The sequence below is a fragment of the Zingiber officinale genome, chromosome 2A (genome assembly GCF_018446385.1).
Source record: "Zingiber officinale cultivar Zhangliang chromosome 2A, Zo_v1.1, whole genome shotgun sequence".
Classification (NCBI taxonomy): domain Eukaryota; kingdom Viridiplantae; phylum Streptophyta; class Magnoliopsida; order Zingiberales; family Zingiberaceae; genus Zingiber; species Zingiber officinale.
This window is the reverse complement of record NC_055988.1, coordinates 134,212,945-134,237,030: the sequence shown is the minus strand read 5'-3', so window position 1 is coordinate 134,237,030 and position 24,086 is coordinate 134,212,945. Positions and strand designations below refer to the sequence as shown.

General features: G+C 33.8%; 1 protein-coding gene across 3 annotated transcripts; it reads right to left on the bottom strand.

Moving 5' to 3' along the window:
• Positions 1-2,852: 2,852 nt before the first annotated feature.
• On the bottom strand, positions 2,853-23,486 carry LOC122042372 (outer envelope pore protein 37, chloroplastic-like). 3 transcript variants are annotated; one of them, XM_042602452.1, is made up of 7 exons: positions 22,939-23,486; positions 21,936-22,082; positions 15,091-15,180; positions 14,545-14,715; positions 14,336-14,430; positions 3,410-3,503; positions 2,853-3,071 (listed from the first exon to the last, which is right to left on the bottom strand). In XM_042602452.1, exons 1-7 carry the CDS (start codon positions 23,392-23,394, stop codon positions 2,940-2,942), a joined length of 1,185 nt encoding a protein of 394 aa, XP_042458386.1. In that variant the 5' UTR covers positions 23,395-23,486; the 3' UTR covers positions 2,853-2,939. The 3 variants fall into 3 exon arrangements, with proteins under 3 accessions (XP_042458386.1, XP_042458385.1, XP_042458387.1); XM_042602451.1 differs by having other exon boundaries at positions 3,383-3,503; positions 22,939-23,484; XM_042602453.1 differs by lacking the exon at positions 21,936-22,082 and having other exon boundaries at positions 3,383-3,503; positions 22,939-23,481.
• Positions 23,487-24,086: the final 600 nt, after the last annotated feature.

Below are 24,086 nucleotides of genomic sequence, written 5' to 3'. Positions count from 1 at the left end.
CTATGGTTCTCGGTGAAGAAAAACATTAGAAGATAGAAGAAATAATTTTAGTAAAGAGAAAAGAAATCAATTATTATTTTAGCTAGAATTGAAATAAGAGGAATTTTCTTAATTATTTATGGTCACGAGATGGGTAGTTTTTTGTTTTTTTGTTTTCACCTGGGACTAATTGAAGCAAGATCAAATATGAGAAATTGAAAAAAAAAATTATTTCTTTTCTCTATTTCCTTCAGTGTAAACAAGTGATTTGATATTGAACTCCCTCCAACTCATCAAGGCCCTAACTTTGTAGTTTGATTCCACATCAGCAGACTTACAAACCAGCTTGGCATGCATAACATCCGACTGTGAAAGTTTCCAGTAGGGTCGTAAACAAGCCAAGTGGCTCGACTCGATTTATACGAGCTCAAGCTCGCTCGAGCCTGTAGAGTTGAACTCGAACTCGATTTTTTTTATTTTTTTAAATAAATAAATATATATATATATATATATATATATATATATATATTATTATTATTATTATTATGGGCTCATTTGACTCCATAAGCCACCGAGCCAATAATAATTAAGCTTGACTTCGACTTGAGTTCGAGTTGAATTTTAATTGAGTTGTTACCAAACGACTCACGAGCAACTTGACTCATTTACCTCCATAATTTTCAGTGTTTGGCTTCTCAAGCCTTAATCGTGTGGTGTGGTAAATACACCTGATCCATAAAGTGTCCTATTTATCTCTGAAACCTTGCCCACCTTCCTCCTTTGACTTACAAATATCAACCCATAAGATAGGTGGATGCTTTGTTGACCATATAAAAGCTCAGCATACCCCAATATGCGATCCACAATTTCATATGGCAATGGCATGGTGCAGAGCCAAAAGCATTCTATCCCTTGGAGCAGCTTATGAGTTGAGTTTTTTCGGAATATGTGAGGGTGTTTTTTTTTTTTTGGCCAGGAGTTGATTCTTCTAATGAGTGAGACTAAGAGTGGGCTGAATTTTTCTAAAGCTAGAAGGACTCCCAAGTATCTGAAAGAATTTGTCCTTCCTAAAATCCAGTTATGTCCATGAGTCTCCTTGTCTGCTTATCCACTGCTGCCAGATAGATCCTTGACTTGAGCTTATTTGTATGAAGTCCAGTCCAAACATGTCCAAGCATGCAACTAGTGTTGTAACTAATGGTGCATCCCCTATAGCAAGAGGTAGGTCATCTACATAAGTAAAGTGAGCTGCACATTTGGCATGGAAGTGAAACTCCAACCCTGATGCAAGTTATTGTATTTTCCTAGCAAAAGCCTCAATACAGATGTCAAATAGATATGGTGTCAATGGATCTCCCTGCCACAACACTCTAGCTTCACTAAAATAACCATATGTGCCAGCATTAGTGGCTAAAGAGAAAGAAGTGATGGTGATGGATTCCATGATGCAAATCTCAATGGGAAGCCAAGCCCCTATGAGCATCTCTTGTAGGAAACCCCAATACACTGGAGCAAAGGCTTTCAAGAGGTCAATTTTTAATATGCGTCATGGTGAGATTCTCTTCCTTGAGTACTTCTTAAGGAGCTCTTGTGCACGATGTATGTTGTTAACAATGGACCTTCCGGTCACAAAAGCTACCTGTGCTAGGTGCAATGCCTCATCTGCTATCCTTACAATGACCTTGTAGAATATTGTGCAATATTAGATTCATCTGTAATCCCAAATATTGCTGGCATGTATTGATCTCAGAACCAAAGATACTAATGTGTGATTCCTGAGGAGTCTACCATTGGTAAAGAATTTCATGATGGCAGCCTTGAATTCCTAGTGTACCATAGTCCATGCCTGCATCAAAAAAATTGTACCATAGTCATCTAGTCCTGAGGCTTTCTAATCAACGATGCTGAATAGGGCCTTCGTGATTCCATCATTCCACTTAAAGTTTGCCCTAGAAGCAACCGTTATGATCAAATGAAGAGTAGTAGTCCACACATTCCTCCACAATCTCCTTAAATCATGTAGTTAGGTCACCATTTCTTTTCTCATTATCTCATTCCTTTTATTATTTCTCTTAATACGGCTGTGAGAAAATTGAGTGTTTCTATCAACTCCTTTTAAATATTGACTTGGCAGCTATTGACAATAGGAATTCAGCCTCTGCTAGTTTGTTGGCTTCGTACTATAGGGATTTGTAATATGATTGTGGAAGACTCAGGATTTCAAGATTGATTCTCTTATAAACCCATAATCTTTCCATGTGTTTTCAATATAAGATTATATTTGCAACCTTGCAACTCCAACAACTATCTCATTCCTTTTATTATTTCTCTTAATAAGGCTGTGAGAAAATTGAGTGTTTCTATGATCTGTGTTTCATAATCTAACTCGAACAGTATGAGTCAACATACGCACATTAGAGAAAAATGTCAAAGCACACCAAAATTATCCAACCAAGCTCCTCAGATGCTTATACAATGCTTGTGAAAGCAAAGTACTTATCTAAGGTGAGTATACCTAAGAATTTAGAACTAGTTCAGCACTTCCATGTTGTTAACCTCGCCTTAATTGTTATTTAATTATAACAACTTTGACATTTAATTATAACTGAATAATTAAGTTTCACTCCTATAGAAAAAAAAAAAGAAATTAATTTCACTAGGTTGATCTATTTTGGATATAAACAAAATTTTAAAAAAAAAAAAAACCCTTTGATGCATCTTTAAGAGATCTAGTCTTAGCCATGTTCCTTTTGTGTAGCAAATTTTCCATCAGGTCAACTACCGTATAAGCTCACCAATGTCTGTTTAGTTTACCGCCCAAAGCACTCGCGTATCACAAACTTGATATTATCATAAGAACCCAAAAACTGAAATTATTGAAACTAATGATCTTTAATTATGAGGAATAACGTAGACAACAATGTGTTGAAGACACCACTTTACTACGAGACAAAACACGACTAGAAGTCCCACCTTTTCTTAACCCGAAACAACAAAACTGAGTTACTGATATCATCCTGCGGTACTTGGACCATGAACTGGACTTTCATCTTCATTGGTGCTGCCTTGGCATTGCCATCTTCATCCCCAACCTTCACAGGAATATCCCAATAATAATTATTTTCCAAGTCAACTAATACAGTACAACTACTCCATGCGTGAAATAAATTTTAAATTTTAATTTTACATGAAAATTTATACTTTCCTTTAAGAAAATCCTATCATCACTTACTGTGAGATGTCAACAGAACAAGCACTACTGGATGAGGACGGATGATAACTGTACTTGTATAACCGTCATTTTTGTGACTATAACAACTAAATTTTCCATAGATAACTCTAGTTATCATTTACTACTCTAAGATGCAGTCTGTAAATTATGCAGTCGTAAATTGAAGCCTACCCAAAAAGATGCCCATCCAAGTCGCACCTCTGAGTCATAACCAGTTTTAAACTTCAGATCCTTGCCAACAGTGTGCTTGTACACGATGCTCCAATCGTTAGAGTCAAAGTGGTACCAATAACTGAAGGAAGAAAATATAGATAAAATTTACTCAAACAAATTTTTGCAGTCCTAATTGAAAAGGCAGACAATATTAGAAAATAGCAAGAATTTTGAGAAAAGAAAAAAGAGGCAAAAATAATTAAGTCAATGAGGAGATCAAAGTCTCAGCAATTTGGGTACTACATGAATTTATTTTATAGATTTTGTGCATAAAGATCAACATTAACTCAAACATATACTACCACATTTTTTAAAACATATGTAGGCTATTTCCAATCCTGAAGAAGATCAAGGCATTTTTTATCATGTATCAATGGCACTTGAGAAAGTTAATGAAACAAAAGGAACTGAGAAAGAGACAATGCTAACTCAATGATATATGAGTTTCAACTGCCCCCAAGCTCCTACTCCACAGCCTTTAATCTTTCCGCAGGTCACTTCACTAATTTCACTGCTTTCTCCTTCTCGAAAATCCTCTGAAGGTGGAGAAACTTCTTACAATGCATTAGTTATAAAAATGTGAAAGAAAGGTACAAGTAGAGAAGAGTTTGAGAGTAAAGAATTTAACAAAATAACTTGTGAGTTGAATGTTTTTCGTAGCCAACATGCTCTGTATTTATAAGTCTCTCCTAAGGTTCCAAGAATCCTCCAGAATCATCCAATCTACCATGTAATCAAGTGATTGCTCCTCAACTTCAGTCGACTGGTCACTGGTGCTCAATGACGCTACTTGTCATTTCAGTCAACTCCCTGTAGCTATCAGTTAACTACTTTCAATAGTAGCTTCTAGAAACAACTATTATAACAAATTAAGTGTTGGTGCAAAAAGCACCACATTGAACCAATATTTTGATATATGACAAGGAAGTTTAAAGTTAGACTATTTTATCGTTCTAATATGTTTGTTAAGCGTGCAGATACAGAAAACTTGATAAGCAGACTTAGTAGGTCAGGTGTGACCAGACATTAGGTAGGAAAAGTCCAGGGATCAAAGAGACTAACATTGGGCAAATAGATCAAGTGACCGATATCAAAAGTAGTGGAAGTAGGTGAGCAGGTTAGACCAGATACTTGGTAATGTAAATCCTGGCGAACCAAGCAAGTAAGCTATGAGAGATTTTCTGACACGGAAAGTGATGAGAAATGCTTCATCCTTCAGGGGAGCAAACTTGATGGAGAAACCGCTTTTTGTTTCCAAGTTAAGGTGGGCAACAGTTGTTGTCCCAATGTTATAACATATTTATGGACCAACCTTTTGGTAAGAGCAACTTGGGGATCCAGGCGATTGGAAGAGATCCCAGCGATCTAAAGTAGTGATGAGTTTGATCAAATCAAGCGGGCAAAAAAATCCAATCTGCTCCGACTTCCAGACGATCGGAAGAGATCTAGACGACCTTAATGTCCGAGCAACCGGAAGGCTTCCAAGCAAACAAAAGTCCAAATCCAGTGATTTGATGGAGGCAGTCAAGGAATAGAGCTGACCTTGCTACTAGGGGCAAAGCTAGAATCTTAATTCAGTGTAGACCAAGGTTTAAAATCTCGACCCGTGCCTAGGTTTCGATCCTAAACCGAAACGATACAGTTTCGGTATCGTATCATGTTGTGTCGATACGGTTTCGATACTATATATATATATAATTTAAAAATAAGTTGTATATTAACTTTATGTAACTTGATAGCATACATTTATCAAAACTTCCAAAATAAAGGATAGGTAATTTAAAGTATTTTCTTTAATATTTATGATTCTAAATCTCTTATTCTAAGATAAAAAATATATATTATCTATAATAATTATATAAATTAACAAAAAATCCTAATTTATATATAATAATTATATAAAATTTTAATTTATTTAATTATATAATATATATTTACATAATTATAGTTTATAAATATTCTAAATAATCTTATATTAAATATCATAGTTTATATATAGAGAGAGAGAGAGAGAATTTTAGCCGGGGCAACTGTCTGTATGGGAGACGCCTTGCGCAGAAAATCGCCCATAGGTGACGTGTTATTTATAAAATTTTAAAATCATTTATCAATTTTTAAAATTATTTTAAATCTTTTTATAAAATTTTAATATATTTTTAATTTATAAAAATAATTGAATGTTTGATTTTAAAATTATTTTAAATTATATAACTATATATTTTTTTACTTTAACTTTTTATATTTTCTACAAAAAATAAAATTATATATTATAATTATATTAATTAATTAACCATTTATTTAATGAATTAATAATTTATATAAAATATAATAATTAATTAGAAATTATATATATATATAATAACGATTTAAATTTTTAATTATAAGTTTTTTAAAAACCCTACCTTTTCTTCTCACACGTCGCGATGCGCAATTCTACCGCCGCCTCCCCTCGCACTCGAGCTGTTGTCGCCGTCGCATCGTCACCACCACTACTGATCTCTCACCGGTGGCCTCGCCGAGGCCGATGTTCCATATAAGTGATCTGTAAATTATCGCCCGTTCCGCCCGACACAAACCGAAACTCTAAGCCTTGGTGTAGACAACAATATAATATAATTAATAAAATAAAAAATATATAAAATCTTATAATCATAAAACACCACAAAATAATTATCTTATAATTATTCTTTTCGTATCTTCATATTTTGACACATTTGTATAATAACTTCATTATCAACCGTTAAAAATATCTCTCTACATAGATAATAAGACTATCATTCATCCAATCATCACTCATTCGATTGCAAACTTATCGTTTACAATTCTCATAGCAAAAAACACTCTCTCTACGATCATAATCGCAATCGGTATAATTAATATCAATATCAAAAGCCTATAAATCAACTGGTATGTTATATTTTTCTTTGACATAACTAATTTCTCTGAAAGATCACCAAGGCCTTTCAATAAAATGCTTTGCTAGAACGCATATCACATATATAAATTTTAAGTTGATCATCAAGTACGAGGATATCAAATCTTGAGAAATTTTATGGATAAAACTCAACTACTTGCATCAATTTTTTTCCCGTCAAAAGTCAAAAATGAGTTTTGTGGACACAAACAAGTTACCAAAGGAGTAACTTCGTACCTAGAAACGATCATTTAACTGTTGAAGTTGCATATCAATAATACCATAAAATAAATCAACAAGATAGTGATGCAAATTTGTTAATTATGGTATAAAAAATTACAAATTTATCATTTCTATAGAGTTATAAAATATTGTATATTTCAATAAAATTTCTAACAAGTATAAAAAATAACTTAAGTAAAAACTGATGATGTTTGCTTGAAAACTTTGTTAGTCTTCGCTAACTTCTCTCCTCGATTAATTCGCATGCCCATCAAGGCATTCACCGCCTGCTTCTGTTGTTACATATCGAAACGTCACAAACTTACAGCATGACCCATCCTAAGTAACTTTGCCAAACTTAAGAACTAACTACGCCAATCGTACTCAATTTAATATAATTGTCATATTTAATTCATTTGATCTCACCTTCCCCTCAAATCCACATATACCCCTGCTAGCTACATGCTTCCCTCCATCTCCATGCAGATTAACCACCAACCAATTAAACGCATTAGCAATGTTTTCCCTCAATTTATTTTGGGCAAAATCAAAAGGCCGTCCCAAATTTTACAAATCATCAAAAGGGCGCCATTTTAAAAAAAAAAAAAAAGTCAAATGGACATCTCTCCCATGATTTTATCTAAAAATATCCTTTAATCGCTGCTACAATGTGTTTAGGGTGAATTTATGATTTAGAATTTATATCGTGTAAAGCTACTGGATAGCTACTACAACATGTTTAGTGAGTTTAGGGTTTATGAATTAAGATTTAAGATTTCTGAATACTATTATATCAAAATATTATTTACCAACCTGATCAAAATTATTTAAATTCATCAAAATCACTTTAAAACAGTTGTAGAAGCTATTGTGTAGCTACTATAACCTTAAACTCTAAATCCTAAACTCACCCTAAACACATTATAGCAGCTATTGGATAACTTCTACACGTATAACTACTTGGAAGCTTCTACACGGTGTAAATCCAAATTCTTAAATCATAAACTCACTTTAAACGCATTGTAAAAGCTACCCGGTAGCTTCTACACATTGTAGAAGTTATTCGGTAGCTTCCAAGATAAAATTATGGGAGAGGGGCCCATTGATTTTTTTTTTTTTGGAAAAAAGGGCGCTCATCTAATGTTCCTTGTAATTTGGAGCACCCTTTTCATTTTTGTCCATTTTTTTTCTAGACCCATGTAAGCACTGCCCCTACTTGCTCTAGGCGCCCGAAAGGCATCCAAGCGACAAGAAGTCGCTATGTCAACTAGATACGAACTTCACATGGATCATATCAGCAATCAGGTAAGCATGGTCTGAGCGACTGGAAGAGCTTCCAAACGACTAGAAATGTGTCACGTCGACAGTCAACCATTTATAAAAGGAAGACCAAAGTTCTTGTTCCATGCATAGAAATTGATTTACACGTTTCTAAATCATCATTCTATTACGCTGCTCGCAAATGTTGTTTCAAGTTCTATAGGCAACTTTGTTCGTCGTTTGGTATTTTTATTGTCATCGAATTCTTATTTACTTATTATTTGATCTATTAACTATCATGTCTGGTAAGAGGTTTCTTCACCTCCAAAAAAGATCTGAAAAGAAAAAGTTATTTGAGGAATTTTGAGTGATCCACCTAACAGGTCATACGCTATGGAGTAGGAACCCGGAGGAAAGTCAAACCATGTTAAATGATTTGTCTTTATCTTGTGTGGTATTATTTTTGTTTTTATATATTTCAGCTACAATTCATACACCTAGTTTATTTTTGTTGTATTTAAGTTATTACTCTTTTTTCAATTGCTATCATCTAAAAAATTGAGCATGTTATTCATCCCCCCTCCCCCTCCTCTCATCCTCTAATGTGCTCGCGATCCTAGAATTGATAGCAGAGTAGGTTAAACTGATAGTACGTTAGGGAAGCTCTATTAATGCATGTCTAGGCTAGATAATTAGAGAAATTCTACCTCGTGTAATCAATTGAAGTTAATATTCAATCTTTTGGGTGTGTCATTTTGAAATAGCTTTGTCTAAGGCACATGGCTACTTTAAGAAAAGCCCATGCATCTTGCCACAACCTAAAAGCTAATTCTAAAAACAATCGCTTAGCGAACCTAAAGCTAAGTTTGAATTTAACCTACAGTCGTGATTGCATTTTGAATTGGGTTAAACCCTAATTCTAATTCTTAATAAAAAACTAAGCCTTAGCCTAAACCAAACCCTAGCCTAACCCAAACCTAACCTAAACTTGAATCTAACCTAAACAATCAACACTTGTGTTGCTATTTATACTTATGCTACTTACCCAAGATCTTTCAAAGCCTTGGAGAATTTTTGCCTTATGGATTTGCACGACGGTTATAGTAGTAATTTCACATTTTAGATAGTACTTCATTCTGCTCTTACTTCATTCTACTCTTGCAATAGGAAAGTTGTTGCTATTGAAAAGAGGGCGATGAGAATATTATACAAAGTTGGCTTTAACCCGCCAAGAGAAGCAAATGGCCAAGAGAAGCAAATGGTGAACTAGCAGGATTCGAGTCATGGACCAACGACATCAAGAAGGCTCAAGCAAATGCAAGGACCACTACTACTCTTCATTGCGGTCTAACTCAAGAGTAGCTAGGTAAGGTTGGATGATTCAACAATGCAAAGGAGCTACAGGAGCATAAAGGATCAGCTAACTCAAGAACCGTCGAAAAGGCTTACTTTTAAATATAGTTGTAACTATTCAAATGAAAGAATGCGAGTCAATGAGCCAACTCCATGGAAGATTCAAAGAAATCCTCAACGGCATCCATGCAATCGAAGAGTAAATCGAGAACCAAAATCTAACAAGTACACACTCAAAATATTTCCAAGGACTACTTTATGGACATATATAGTAGATGTGTATAAAATGTCTAAAGACTTGTCCTCAATTAAATTAGATGAATTATTTTGTGATTTTGAACTATATGAGTATACTTGATCAACGAAAGAAAAGTATGTCTTTGATTGCATAAAAATCTGATGGAGTCAAGTCAAAATCAAAGTCCAAGTCTAAACCAAAGGTCGAAACCGAATCAAAGTACAAGTCTGAACCCTAAACCGATGAAGAATACCCATCTTCAGAAGTCGCAAATATCGTGAAAAAGATAATAAGGAAGAATTTTTCTAGAAGAGTGGTAAAAAGAGAAATGCAAAAGAAGGATCAAGTCAACAAAGCAAATATCAGATGCTTCCAATGTAACAAGAAAGGGCACTACAAGTCGGAATATCCTCTTCTAAAGGAGTCAAAAGGATTTAGGCAAGCCAAACAAAGAAAAGGAGATAGAAGACAGTAAAGGCAACTTGGGATGAGCCCTCCTCCAAATTAGACTAACTTCATGGCATCGATGGCTATAGAAGAAGCTTCAAAGTTCGAGTCAGAGTCCGAGCTCAAGTCAAAATCGAAATCCAACTCACACAATCAAGATCTCATCAGTGACTCATATGAGTCTACTGATGAGATGACAGATCCCGTAACTGAAAAATGTTATGCTGCAATTGCCTATTTATCTAAAACTTTAACTAAGTTTAAGTCCAGAGTCAAGTCCTTTCTTAAGGAGGTCAAAGACCTTAAGAGGGAGACTAACTTTGACTCTTCAACTAAAAAGGTTCAAGGTGGAACCTCAACTCACAGCTTGAGGAAGAGAGCTCTATCTTGCAGACTCAAGTTGACAAGTTAAAATCTATATTGGAAAAGTTCACATTGAAAATTTTGAAAAATAAAAAGAAGCAAATCTTCAACTTAGAGGAGTTTAACTAGGATGTTTTCATATGTTAATTATTATATATACTTGTTTACATTTAAAAAAAACGAACTTAGCTTAGGATCCACCATAGATTATATGAACCTATAGATCTAAATAGTCTTCACATCTCACAAACACTTAAGCTTAATTGTTTGTGTATTGAGCCATGGGCGTGAGATGCTAGGACTAAACCTTGGTTCCATCCTTATGTCCATGCATCAATATAAACCAAGGTTACAAATTGATCGGTTAGGTGACCAACTTGTTGAAAGCTCATGTCTCATAGACATTTAAGTTGGAAACACTTGTTTGGCATGTCAAAAGGATTTTTAAATTAGTTTCAAAAATTCATGTTTTTATTTAAAAATATTTTTGATTGATTAACTTAGTTAACTTTTTAAATTAGGACTTTCGTCAACCAAAACCAACGCAAATGGCTTATAAACTTAAGACTTGATAACTTTAGTTAGAATTTAAATTAAAATTAACTAAATGTTGAACCTTCAAGTCACCCGGAATGCTCCCGAACGCCGGAACCAATAAAACGATAAATTCAGATTAATTCAGGTTGGTGAAAAGCTAGTTGTCTTTCGTATTTTATTTTGACTGTTGTTTGACTGGTCTTGACTTAATCTCACTAGTTAAAATCTTAATTGACTATGTCAATTTTGTTTAACTATGGTCAACTTTTTTTACTTTGAATTTACTTCATTTTGACTTGTTGACATTATATGACTTTAGTTATATTAATATATGCTTAATTTAACTATTGTTTAGTTATAAATGCTCTAAATTAATTTAACTTTATATTCATTGCATGCATAAGGAAGGGGAGCCTTGGCGCAACGGTAAAGTTGTTGTCATGTGTCCAGAAGGTCACGAGTTCGAATCCTGGAAACTGCCTCTTGCAAAAAGCTTTTTTTTTTTTTATTCATTGCATGCATAAGAGAAAATAGAATTTCTTTAAAAAGGTGTATTAAAAAATTAGCTTGATTTTGAAAATCCTAATTTTGCAAACTTGATTGAAAATAAGGTTATTTTTTGAATTTTTTAAAAATTTATAAAAACTTTTAAAATTATGTTTTCTTTCCTCCGATGAACTCATTTTTTATGTATGTAAAAAGGGAAGAAAAATAAAAGTTTTAAAGGAGAAGAAAAGAGTTTTGAAGTTAAAAGAGTTAAGGAAAAAGAAGGAGAACAAAAATATCATATTCAAGAGGGAGAAGTGTTTTACAAAACATCATGTTTCTAACTTTTAACCTGATTTCCATGCATAAAAAAGGGAAGACTGTTAGTGCATAGAGCACTACATCAAACCCGCGCTTTAATATATAGCAAGGAAGTTTAAAGTAAATTGTTTTGCGGATCTAATAAGTTTGTCAAGCGTACAGAAGCAAGAAGACTTAGTAGGTCGATGAAAGTCTCATGCACTGTTTGGAATGAGAAAGAAGTGTGGAATCCTCTTTCTATTTTGACTCTCCTACTTACGTTGTTTTTCTTTTTGTTACTTCGAAAGTAGTTGCTTCAGCTTTAGCCACGCGAATTTTCGATATTCCTTTTTATTTCTCATCAAACGAATGGCATCTTCTTCTAAAATCCTAGCTATTCTTAGCATGATTATTGGGAAATCTCATTGTTATTACTCAAACAAGCATGAAATGTATGCTTGCATATTCATCCATCGGTCAAATCGGATATGTAATTATTGGAATAATTGTTGGAGACTAAAATGATGGATATGCAAGCATGATAACTTATATGTTGTTCTATATCTCCATGAATCTAGGAACTTTTGCTTGCATTTTATTATTTGGTCTATGTACCAAAACTGGTGACCAAAATTCAAGCATAAGGAAAACCTAGCAGACCAAAATCCAAGCAGAAGGAAAACCTAGTAGACCAAAAACCAAGTAGAAGGAAAACCCTAGTAGGCCATATAGCTCAAGGAGACTAGACATCCGAGAAGTAGGTTGACTTAACTCTGTGACCAAACGTCACAGACATGAGAAGTAGTGAAAGTCTTAGTAGGTCAGCAAGCAGTTGGATTAGACACTTAGCAAAGTAACTCTTGGAGGTACACGACAGGTAAGCTAAAAGAGACTTTTTGACACAAAGTGGTGAGGAGTGCTTTATCCTCCTGGGGTCGAGGGTAGTCTTAATAACTAGGTGCAAACCTAACGGAGAAATTGCTTTGTGTTTCGAAGTGGCAACAATTGTTGTCCGAATGTTAGAATATACTTGTGGACTAATCTTGCGGTGCAAAAAGAAAATCTTTGATCCAGGTGACCGGAAGACATCCGAGGCGACCTAATGCATCAATGAGTTTGATCAATCAAGTCGTATAAGAAGATCAATCTGACTGGACTCTCAGGCGACCAGAAGAGGTCGCGACTACCTTAATGTCCGAGTAACCCAAAGTCCAAATCTAATGATATGATGGAGGCAGTCAAGGGATAGAGTTCGCCTTGCTCCAGGCACCCAGAAGGCATCCTAGTAACCAGAAGTTGCTGTGTCACCTAAATCCAAACTTCTAGTCGATCAGATCAGCAACTGAGTCAGCATAGTCCGGGAGACTAGAAGAGTTTCCAAGCGATTGAAAATGTGTCACGTCAGCTTCATTTACACATTCAAAATCGTCATGTTGTTATGTTGCTCGTAAGTGCTCTTTCAAATTTCATAGGCAACATCATTCATCATTTGGTATTTTTATTGTAGCCTAATACTTATTTACTTGTTATTTGATATATTAACTATTGTCTTGTTAAGAGATTTCTCCGCCTTCAAAAGAGATCCGGAAAGGAGAATTATTTGAGAGATTTCGAGAGTGATCCACCTAATGGATCATAAGTTGTGGAGTAGGAACCCAAGAGGGAAGTTGAACCACGTTAAACGATTTGTCTGTCTTGTGTGGTATTATTTCTGTGTTTGCAGTTCATATGCTTAGTTTATTCCCGTTGCATTTTAATAATTACTCTGTTTTTAATTACTATCATCTCAAAAATTGAACACGCCATTCACTCCCTCTCTAGCGTGCTGGCAATCCTACATTAACCATTATGTTATAACTGATTATGTGTCCATTAGTCCACTCAAGAACCCATTAGTCAACTATCTTCAGCAATAGCTTATAAAAATGATTGTTATAATAACTAGCCATTTTATTATAATGAATTAGTTGAATCTAATGAGTTGATGGTTGTCTATTCAACAAAGACCATGAACAGAGTACCCTCCTGAGTCCACTCAATCAACTCAATTAATCAGTTTACCACCTAGTCTCAATCAACTCAATTAATCAGTTGACCACTTAGTTAACCGGCACAATAGTAATAAGGTCTGGTAGTCTAGTAAGTTGACTCGACTATCAATCAATTAGTAATCACAATTCAATGACTAAAGCATTAACTAAGCCACTTCTGAGGCTTTCATCTGTGACCCTAATCTAGCCCTCGATTACCCATTTTACATGTGCTCTCACTCTCAACATTGCACGAATAAAATCCATGTAATAATTGGAGAATACCCTTCTCCTTTAGCATGACCTTTGTTTTCTCGAGGACCTTTGTTGGAAGTCTTTTTCGCCTTCCCGAGTCTTTAATCAACCTTGACCTACCATAACATCTTGTTAGATATCTAATCACCCTTGAACTACTAAGACTTCCTCTTATCAAATATCCAATCACCCTTGATCTTTAGAACTTCCTCTTGCCAAACATTTGATCACCCTTGATCTGTAAAGCTTCCTCTTGTTGTGATCTTACATACACTTGTCACAAGCTTATCAAATGCATGTTCTAACTTGTCTAACATCAAAATTGATTGTACCAACAGAAAGATTAGCAAAAATAAAAGTGCCATGGGAAAAGATTCATGGGCATTCACTGCCACTCTATGATAAAGATTAACTCAACTTCATAACAAAGAAGTTGCATTTGTCTTAGTTGAAAGGAAAATGCAACAGCTAGTATACAATATAGGAAGTTAGAATAAATTGCTAACCTCATCTTGTCTGAGGGATTAAAACGGCGCTTTAATGCAAAGGAGAGTGCTTGTGATGGTAGAGAGATACTTGGTATGAAAGACATATTTTCATCCTACAAACATAAAAATTAACTAAACTATTATTAGTTATAAAATGTTCTCCAAGTGAAAAGGTACCATCAATAGTCAAAAAAACATTGCAGAAACAAAGATATAGGATATATCACCTTGTAACGGTAACTTAGATTCAGCTCCTCATTCTGGTATAATGCAGTACACACTCCATTCATTAGGTAACCTTTGAGAATTCCACTTATAGACAGTACTTTCTCAGCTTCCTGGTCTTTCTTCTCCTCCACTGACACTTCACCAAGGGGAAAACAGACGGTTGCTCTTGGCTGCAGATGTAATTTGTAGTTAATCAACTTATCGATGTCAAATATATCAGCAAACTAAGGCATGTAAGTGAAAGAAGTCAGCATCCTCAATAAGGCAGCTGAACTCCATCATGTCCCAGAATTCTGCATTAGCAGAACTACTGGAGCTACAGATGGGCCTTAGTCATCTCAAAGTCATTCATTGGGGCTTTGACATAGCTTTAAGCTACAATAACTGGCTTTTGAGATTTGACATAATCCTCCATCCAATAGAAACCGATGCCATCGAAAAAATATATGTATATTTCACATCAAGAGAAAATTAATTAAGCTTCGCCTCACTGCACTAATGTAAGTGAGCAAACTTCAACTATCATTTTTTTTATACAAACTTACCAGACCAACTGATGGAACAGGTGAAGCCACCTCCAATTTATATGATGGGTTAAACAAGTTTGTTATAATTGCAATTTCTCCTTGTTGCTCCTGAGAGAAAAGTTGAAAGTAAGAAGGGACACTGCAAAGAACTATGTTGTTTTGAATCAGAAGACCACATTTTATATTAAATAAAATACAACTCTGAAAAATAATATACTCGTTGAAAAGAAGCATTTATCTGTTCACATCCTGGGATCTGCTTAAGCACCATATGAGCATATTTTTAGAAATGCCTTATGTCCAATAAAAAAGAATTTAATAGCGACAGTATTTTTTATCTTGTTTGATTGTTTCCAGACATAGAATCATTTGTTTCAGATACCAGAGAGGTATCTTATTGCTTTTTTATTATTTTTTTTCTCATATTAGGATGCAAAGACAATGAGAAAAAATGTCTAAACATTTTTCAGCTTGCCTGTTCAATGAAGAACAGAAACTTTGTCGAGCAACATGTCATCTCATATCCTCAATCTGCACTAGGATGTTTGATCAAACCCAAATTTTCAAAAACCACAGAGTATCTAACAATGCTTACCTGTTTAGTCACACAAAGTAACTATAATGAATTGCCACACTCAAGTATGAATTATACAATCACTCACATTAACAGTGTAACAAATAAGGAAAGGTATATTCCTCCAAAGTCTCTGTCCACCCAACATGGGCCATTTTCCACTCATTTTTATGGAATGTTCTTCCATATCTTCTCTACGTTTATTCTTCCTCCTCTGGTTTCTTTTTCCTCATGTATTCTTAATTTTTTTTTTAAGATTTATTCGAAATATTAAAATATTTTTTATAAACTATTCTTCTCCGCTATTCTTGTTCATCCTCCTCAATAAGATACTTCTACCCTCTTCTTGATCATTGTTTACCATATCTTGTATTTTTGTACCCAATTGCTTTGAATCCATTTAAAACATCTTTAGTATCTTTATAATTTTAAAGTTGAGTGTGATCCTATTTTAATAATATTAACACTAACGTCCTATGCTCCTACCTAAGCACTTTAATATAAACAAGAAAATATCTTGGTATCAAAAAGTTAATGATTGAAGAAATAATAAATAACACTCATCCCCATCTATATTTAAATAAATGTTATCATGTTAAGGAAAATTTTAGGAAATGATTTGAAATACTAAGCCAGATATCTGTTGAGGTGATGAAATAGATACCCTAGGAAAGGAGTTTCACGTACAGATACTATCAAATAGTGGCATTTATGAGAAATTAACAGATGCAAAAGTGGGTTATATTGAAATTCCTAGTAGATAGGATTTAACAGTGAAAGGCCAACATAGATGGCAAGTGGCAACAAAAGGACACGACGAGGCTTTTCTCCGACAGCAAAGAGTGGTGTTGGAGGTGAGCTTTGCACGCAGTCACGGCAAGTGATAGAGTGGTGTCTTTGCTGCAAGAAGAAGGAAGAGGGTAGCGTGGCAGCAACAACATTAGTAGCATGGACTGCAGGAGTAACAGTGGATGGGTGATGTCAAAATTGATGTCAATCCAATGCTCTCACATTGGCTTCAAGAGAGAAAGGCAATGAAGACCAGTAGCGACAGCACCGGTCAATGTTGATTTGGAGGCATGAGGGTCTTCGGTTAGGTGGCAAAGGTTGTTCAGGCGATGGGGCTCTAGAGCAGTAAAGGCACAATAGAAGGCATGCAATAGTTGGGACATGTGATGTCGAAAGTGTCGAGGATCTCAAGTAGAAGGGAAGCATGTTGTTGAAAGATCAAAGGTAGAGTCGGAGATTAAAGTGATGATATAGAGAAGGTACCACGTAGTTCGAGCTTTTGTTCGAGCAAAAAGAAATGAGAGATTTTGTTGGGATAAAGAAAATAATAGAAGAGAGAAATTCTATGGTGACATTGAGATGGTGATTATGTACGAAATTAATTTTGAAATTTAATAATGAGATTAAGCAATTTGATAAGAGTGGATAAAGGTATATAGGTGGCAACAACAAATCAGATAACACAAATTAAGGGATGATTCAAAGAATTTAGAGATATAATTGCATGAAGAGTATAAAATGAATTAATAAAAAAATCAAGACCAATGAACCATAAACCATGATAAAAAAAAAGGCAGTCCGGTGCACGAAGCTCCCACCATGCGGGGTCATGGGAAAGAATCTATTGTACACAGTCTTGCCCTGCTTTTTGCAAAAGACTATTTTCAGGATCCGAACCCGTGACCTTTTGGTCACAAAGCAATAATTTTACTATTGCACCAAGACTCCCCTTCTAACTATAAGCCATGATACCATGATGACAATTAAAAATTATATTAACTCTTAACTTATCCAATATAACATATCCTAATCCCTTTATAAAATGATAATGACTTATTTTTCATAAAATAACAAACTTTTCTAAAATAAATCAAATTATCCCAATAAAAACTCCAGCAGACTTAAAGTAACAAACCTTTTAGGGAAACTAGCTACTCTATTTTATCCCATAAATTATGAAATATTTCAACCTAAATTTTTTATCATATTTATGTTTGCACTTCATGCTTTATCTCTTTCTGGTTTCTCTCTTTGCCAATGGTGGTGAAAGGTAATTCGCTCGCCCCTAGCGCCTCCATCAGCCCGTCCCTAGGCCAACACGGAAGAGGTGAATCACAAGTGGCTACTAGCGTTAGACAGTTGAATAGCACATGCGAGAGGGCAGGCACTCGGCTAATTCTCTCTTTGTCAATGTGTTAATTTAAGGAGGAAGAGTGCATATTAATCCAAGGGCAAAGGGATTTTAATTGGATGTCAATATTATGTTTTTGTTTTATTATGACCATGTCTTACTCTACATTTTTGTTCATCTAATAAGAAAATTTTTAATTGTTTTATCCCAAAAGCTTGAGTTATTAAAGTTAATTAGCTAACCATATATCCCAAAAGCTTGAGTAATTAAAAAGGGTGAATTAATATATTTATATTATCAATACTCCCCTTCATACGTGGGTGTGATGCTTGACTTAATTGGATCAATCCCAACACATGGACTGATTAGATATTCTTTTAACACAAAATGGCCTACAATGTTAAAGTCAATTGGTTAGCCATTTATTCCAAAAGTTTGACACACTAGGAAATGGGGCAATGTACATATTTATATAGTTAACAAGTATTTATAATCTAGTTCAAGGAACATGTTAGAGCTTTTGGATTGATAGAATTATCGTGCAATGGCTTAGTCTCACAATTAGTTTTAGATTTAGAAATTTATCATAATATCACATGTAATTCGTGGTTATTTCATTAAGAAGACAATATAATATTTTACTTTTTCCAAATTCAATAAATGTGATTCACTATTTTTTTACCATATATATATATATATAAGAATGTTACCCTACTTCCTTATGGTGCTCATCTTATGAGCACCAAGTATAGTTTTTTCTCTTTATTTTTTTAGAGCTTAGGGTTTATAGTTTAGGATTTAAGGTTTGGGTTATAATATTAAAGCTAAAGAAATTATTAAAAAAAATTACACATGGTGCTCACAAGGTGAGCACCATAAAGTAAGTAGCGTATCAAGACTCTCTCTCTCTCTCTCTCTCTCTCTCTCTCTCCATATATATATATATATATATATGAATTAGAATAAACAATTCTTAAGTGTGATTGACAAGAATAATTGTCCTGAGACTTAATGCTAGTGAACATAGAGTCAAGAATTACAAAGTCTTGACAAATTGAAGCCACCTACCTCTTATTCTCCTCATATAATGTCTCATGGTCTTCCTGTCTTCAATAACATGGATGCCCTCAAGACTCAAAGTTGATAAGGGTTATCAATAATAATAGCTCTATTCTCAAAAGAAGTTGGTGATAAGATGTCTTGCCATTTCATTTCGATCATACATAAAATGAAATGAAGTATCCGTTATGATGACGATGAGCCATCAATTATATATTAATCCATTAAATAAGATATTATATTATTCTATATTTTAGGATATAAAAATTAGAATAAGGTTGGGATCTTTTCCACATATTTTATAATTAAAATACAAATTTGCAGTTTGATTCATCATTTAAAATTCACTAAAATGGTTCACAATGTGAACCTTTTTTTTTTGACAAACTTGACATCATTTATAATCATCATTATGATGCATTAACTAATTCAATTAAAAGTTAATTAATAATTTTACTAATTTATTAAATTTAAATATAATTTCATTAATTGTGATTAGTTTAATTTCAAATAATTTATTTGAAGTAATAGAACTCATTTCAAATAATTTAATTATTAAATTAAATCTTAGATTAAAGTAATTTAACTAAATAAATGAATGTTTGTTATCTTGTAATTCTTCTATTTATTCCACCTTTTTTTTTTGCTCATTACGTTCCCACCAATCAACTAATCAACTAATGAGATACGGCCAAACTTAGATCTTTTGATAATAATATTGATACTAAAAACCATGGATGTTATGCAACATAGAAGACTTTGAAAAAAAAATAAAAAGGCATCTAAGTGATATTATTAAACTAATGGATTAGTCTAAAACATGGTCAGCATCTATATAGATAATAATCGCAACTATAGGAACTTGTTGGCGGTAATTTTAGTTGGTTTATTTGAGAAGTTATAGTATTGGTTCAATAGTGAGAAATCTTAAATGATATTGTGATCATATTTAAAATCTCATGTCGTATCGAGCTACACAAATGGAATTTATCGTTCCACCTACCGAACAACATGACACCAACACTAGCACAACCCCACGAGGCCCCACGGACTCACAAAGGCCTCGTGCGAGCCCCACGACTACGCAGAGGCCTCACTCAAGCCTCGCAGTTGTGTAGAGGCCTCGCGAGAGCCCCGTAGCCTCACATGGAGATGAGGTCGCTGAATTTTTTTTTTCCAATTTTCATTTTTTTCTTTATTTTTTAAACTGTTAATTTCTTTTCTTTTTTATTTTTTTAATGATTATTTTTTTTTCCCTCTTAATTCTTTCTCCTTCCTCCTCATATTTGAATTTCTTTATTTATTCCTTTCATCCTTAAACACATGGAAAAAAATTCTTTTTAAAATTTTTTCTTATTCATTTCCTCCTCAAATACCTAGGAAAAAAATTTCCACCTTATACCGATTAAATTAAATTCAATTTAATTTAGATTTACTTAATCCTAACCATTATATCAAGACTTTAGTTAATCCTAAATTGATTTTTACTCGATTCTAATTTTTAAAATATTAATTTAATATAATAGTAAGTATTTATAGTAATTAAATGCAATAACAATCAAGTATTATCCCACTAGGTCATTGGACTATATGGATCTTTCAACGTCATTGAACTCTATCACATACTATATTATCATTTATATTTAAATAAATTTTATCTTGTTTTATTGTTGCTAACCAAGTCTTTTTTGGTTTTACTTTTCCTTATTTGATATGGACATTTGTTATACATCGCCTAACTAACTCGAGCATTTATTGGTTCTCTAAGTACATGTCCCTACCATCTTAAACGTGTCTTCTGGAATTTTCTCTCAATAGGTGCAACCCGGACTCTCTCTCTAATATTGTCATTTCTTATTTTGTCCATCCTTGTATATCCACACATCCACCTTAACATCCTCATCTCTGCAACTTTCATTTTCTGCTCATGTGCTCATGTCACAGCTCAACATTCAGTTTCATATAACATAGCAGGTCTAACGGTCATTTTGTAAAAAAATCTTTAAGTTTTAGAGGTACTTTACGATCACAAAAAAACAGTTGACGCTCTCCTCCATTTATGTTTATGACACCTATCATTATATGAGGTAACACTAATGGGCAGAAACCAAATACTAGGAAAGCTTAGCATAATGTAGGTATAAATATAATAATCTGCAAGACATGACAACAGATATGACACAATAAAGAAGGAAAATAGCAGTAAAACACTGTCTTCCAAGACTCATAAATATATACAAATAAATAAATGTTACCACTATTACACAATATTATCATCCTTTCACTTTTTCGTTCAACAAAAACATGTAGATGTTTTAATTTACCGTCTCTGTCCTAACAAACATGGAATCCTTTGGCAAGTCATTGTTATCTTGTAAATATTTAGATCTTTAAGCTTCCTAAAAGACAATTAAATTTTATGCAACCTTTATTTACAAATATCATATTCATTATGGAACATAAATCTTATTTTAACTAACTCAAGAAGCATCTATTGTTGAAAATTTCAATAATCTTATTTAAATCAACTCTCCAAGGTTATGTTGGTTCCTTGTCTATAGCTCCATCAAATTGCCTCAGCTCTCCAAACGAGTATATCAATCACAAACTCCAGATCCACAAGCATTCAGAGCTATTTTGCAAGTCAAATTCCAAGAAACTTTGTTTGCGACATCCCTATGTAAATTCAATCATGAAAAGAAATTGTCCAAAGACTGGAATTTTTATGCTCTGCCATCTGATTAACTCTTAAAAGTCTCCCTAAATTTGAGAAATACTCTCAAAGAGACAAGCAAATTTTATTTGTGTTAAGTATCATATACCGACCAACAAGTTGGTATGGAAATTTGATTAAGTACTTTAAACAGTGATGGATCAAAATAAACATCACACCTTTTTTAGTATCTATTTTTCAAAACCAAGAAAGGACAAACACCTCATCACAGTCCACACCTATTACATTGAAACAAAAAAAAAGACCACAAAAACTACGCTACTGGTCAACATGCTGTTGCTTTTAAATGCTGGAATATTTTTGATAGACTACCAAATTTGCCAAAAATAATAAAGAGAGATGAGAAAAGCACTCACCTTTCTTTGGGTACACTTGAATATGAAGACACTACCAAAATTGAAGCAAGAAAGAAGAGAATTATTATTTTCATATGTGCATGAGACAGATAAACACTTTGCTGATAATCCTATATGGAAATAATTTGGCACTCCAATAAGTCCAGTCTGAAACATAAGCAATCTCATAAACTAATGATAGGACAACATATTCCCTATTATCAAATAATCTAACATATAATACTAAAAATAAATTTTTTTAAAAAAAAGTATGGCATAAGAAACAAAGTGAATTTTATTATTTGATATAAAAAAAACACTATACAGTATGACAAGTTATCTCAGCATGCACGAGAAAAATAATGGAAGTGTGAGAAATCCAGACCTAAAATGAAAAACAAATACTACACATACATCACTAAACATAACAGGAACAGGAGAGCTTCATTCAACTTACAAAATTATATCATACATGTGTGTTTATTTGAAAGTACAAAAGGTTCATGACATGAATATATTGCAGAGTAATAAAAAAAAAGAAATTCCACTAACTACAAAGTACATTATTAGAACAAGATAGCAAGCTTCATCATAAAATTGGTAATACTGGTTAGTAGATTAGTTTTCATTGTGTTTCTCGTTGGACATTGTTCTGATATGATATATCATTTGTAAGAAGCAAGTGATGAAGCAAATTAGTCATAATAATAGGTTCGAAGATAAGTTTCTCTGATCCGGGTTTAGTTTTTATAGTTAGGGTCTGTGTGAGTCCTAAGGTATTTTAATTTAAGTCGGAAACTCTTGCCCAAAAAATAATCAGGAACTAGGCATACTTGCTAGATCCAAATCATTTGGGAGAATTACACAAGAAAACTTCCAATCCAGTCAATTAGGTAATGATCACACAATGAATTGAATCCTAGAATCTTGCACCGTTAAGAATCTCAAACCAATAAAAAACAATTATTTTAGAAAAATTAATCAGAGTAAGCGTGGAAATTAGAAGGAAAAGAGGTAAGCGAACCTTGGTATCGTGGGTGGCGCGGACCCGCAAAGCGTCACCAATGTCGAAGAATCCCTTAAGCAGAGCATTACGAGACTCCAAGTCGTAGAGCGCAGCAAAGTGCTTGGTGATGAAACCGATTTGCGGATAAGCGATCACGCCGTTGCGATCGTTCTGGAAGGTGAGCTTGAGCTTGGCGAGGCTGTCGAAGAGTTTGCAGGAGATCTTGTGGAAAAATACGGATCTGTCGCTGTCGAACTCCGATGTCACCCGCACAGCCGGACGGCGGAGGGAGAAAGAGTGGCCTCCAGCGATGGGCAGGCTCTCGAGGCCAGGAGCTGATGATGGAGGCGGAGGCTGAGATGGAAGTGGAGGTGGAGGTGGAGGCGGAGGCGAGGCAGTAAGCGTCGGAGGACGTGGAGGAAGAAGGAAAGAGGGGAAATTAGGGCCAGCATTCGGAGGGAGAGAGTCGGCCATTGGCGAAGAGGACGAGGAATGTTAAGGGGAGGCTGGGCTAGGAGCCATCTTGTATATTGTGTGGAGAAAGAGGCTTTGGATTTTGTATTCTTTTCGACAAATAATTCGAAATATCTCAATTTCATCAAAATTTATCGATTTATTACTGAAATATTTGTCAGTGTTCTTGAATGTCCATTAGCCACAAAAATAAATAAATAAAGAAATAAAAACGCAACCTTTACTTTTATTATTATACATCCCATTTTTTTAAAAAAAATGAAAGTACACTTCGTATTTCAAAATTATATATTTATTTTAGCATGCAATTTTAATCAAAATCATGATTAATTATTTTTTTAATATTAATTTTGATCAAAATTATTATATATTACAGTAATTTTGGTTAAAAAAATATATTTCAATTATAACCATTTTAAAATTATTCTAATAATATTTTGTTAATTTTGATCAAAAGTGGTTAAATAGTATTGGAACAGTTTGGACCAAATTAATTAATTTTGATAAAATTGAAATAATTTTAATTATTATTTGAGTAATTTTTATAGGATCGGGATGGATGTGGTAGAGGCGGTGTACCCACATTGATTAGCGTTCTTACTTCGGAAATAAAAGTAATTAAGGAATAACAAATTAGAACATACTATTTTATGTGATGCACTCATTCATGTCTAATGGTAATGATCATGATG

What these genes read in the sequence shown, in the direction of transcription:
- LOC122042372 (XM_042602451.1), bottom strand. Translation starts at nt 23,394, where the DNA reads ATGGCCGACTCTCTCCCTCCGAATGCTGGCCCTAATTTCCCCTCTTTC. An exon ending in GCGCCACCCACGATACCAAG is followed by an intron (nt 22,083 to 22,938) that starts GTTCGCTTACCT and finishes CTTATGTTTCAG; the next exon opens with ACTGGACTTATTGGAGTGCC. An exon ending in TCAAGTGTACCCAAAGAAAG is followed by an intron (nt 15,181 to 21,935) that starts GTGAGTGCTTTT and finishes CTTTTCTCTCAG; the next exon opens with GAGCAACAAGGAGAAATTGC.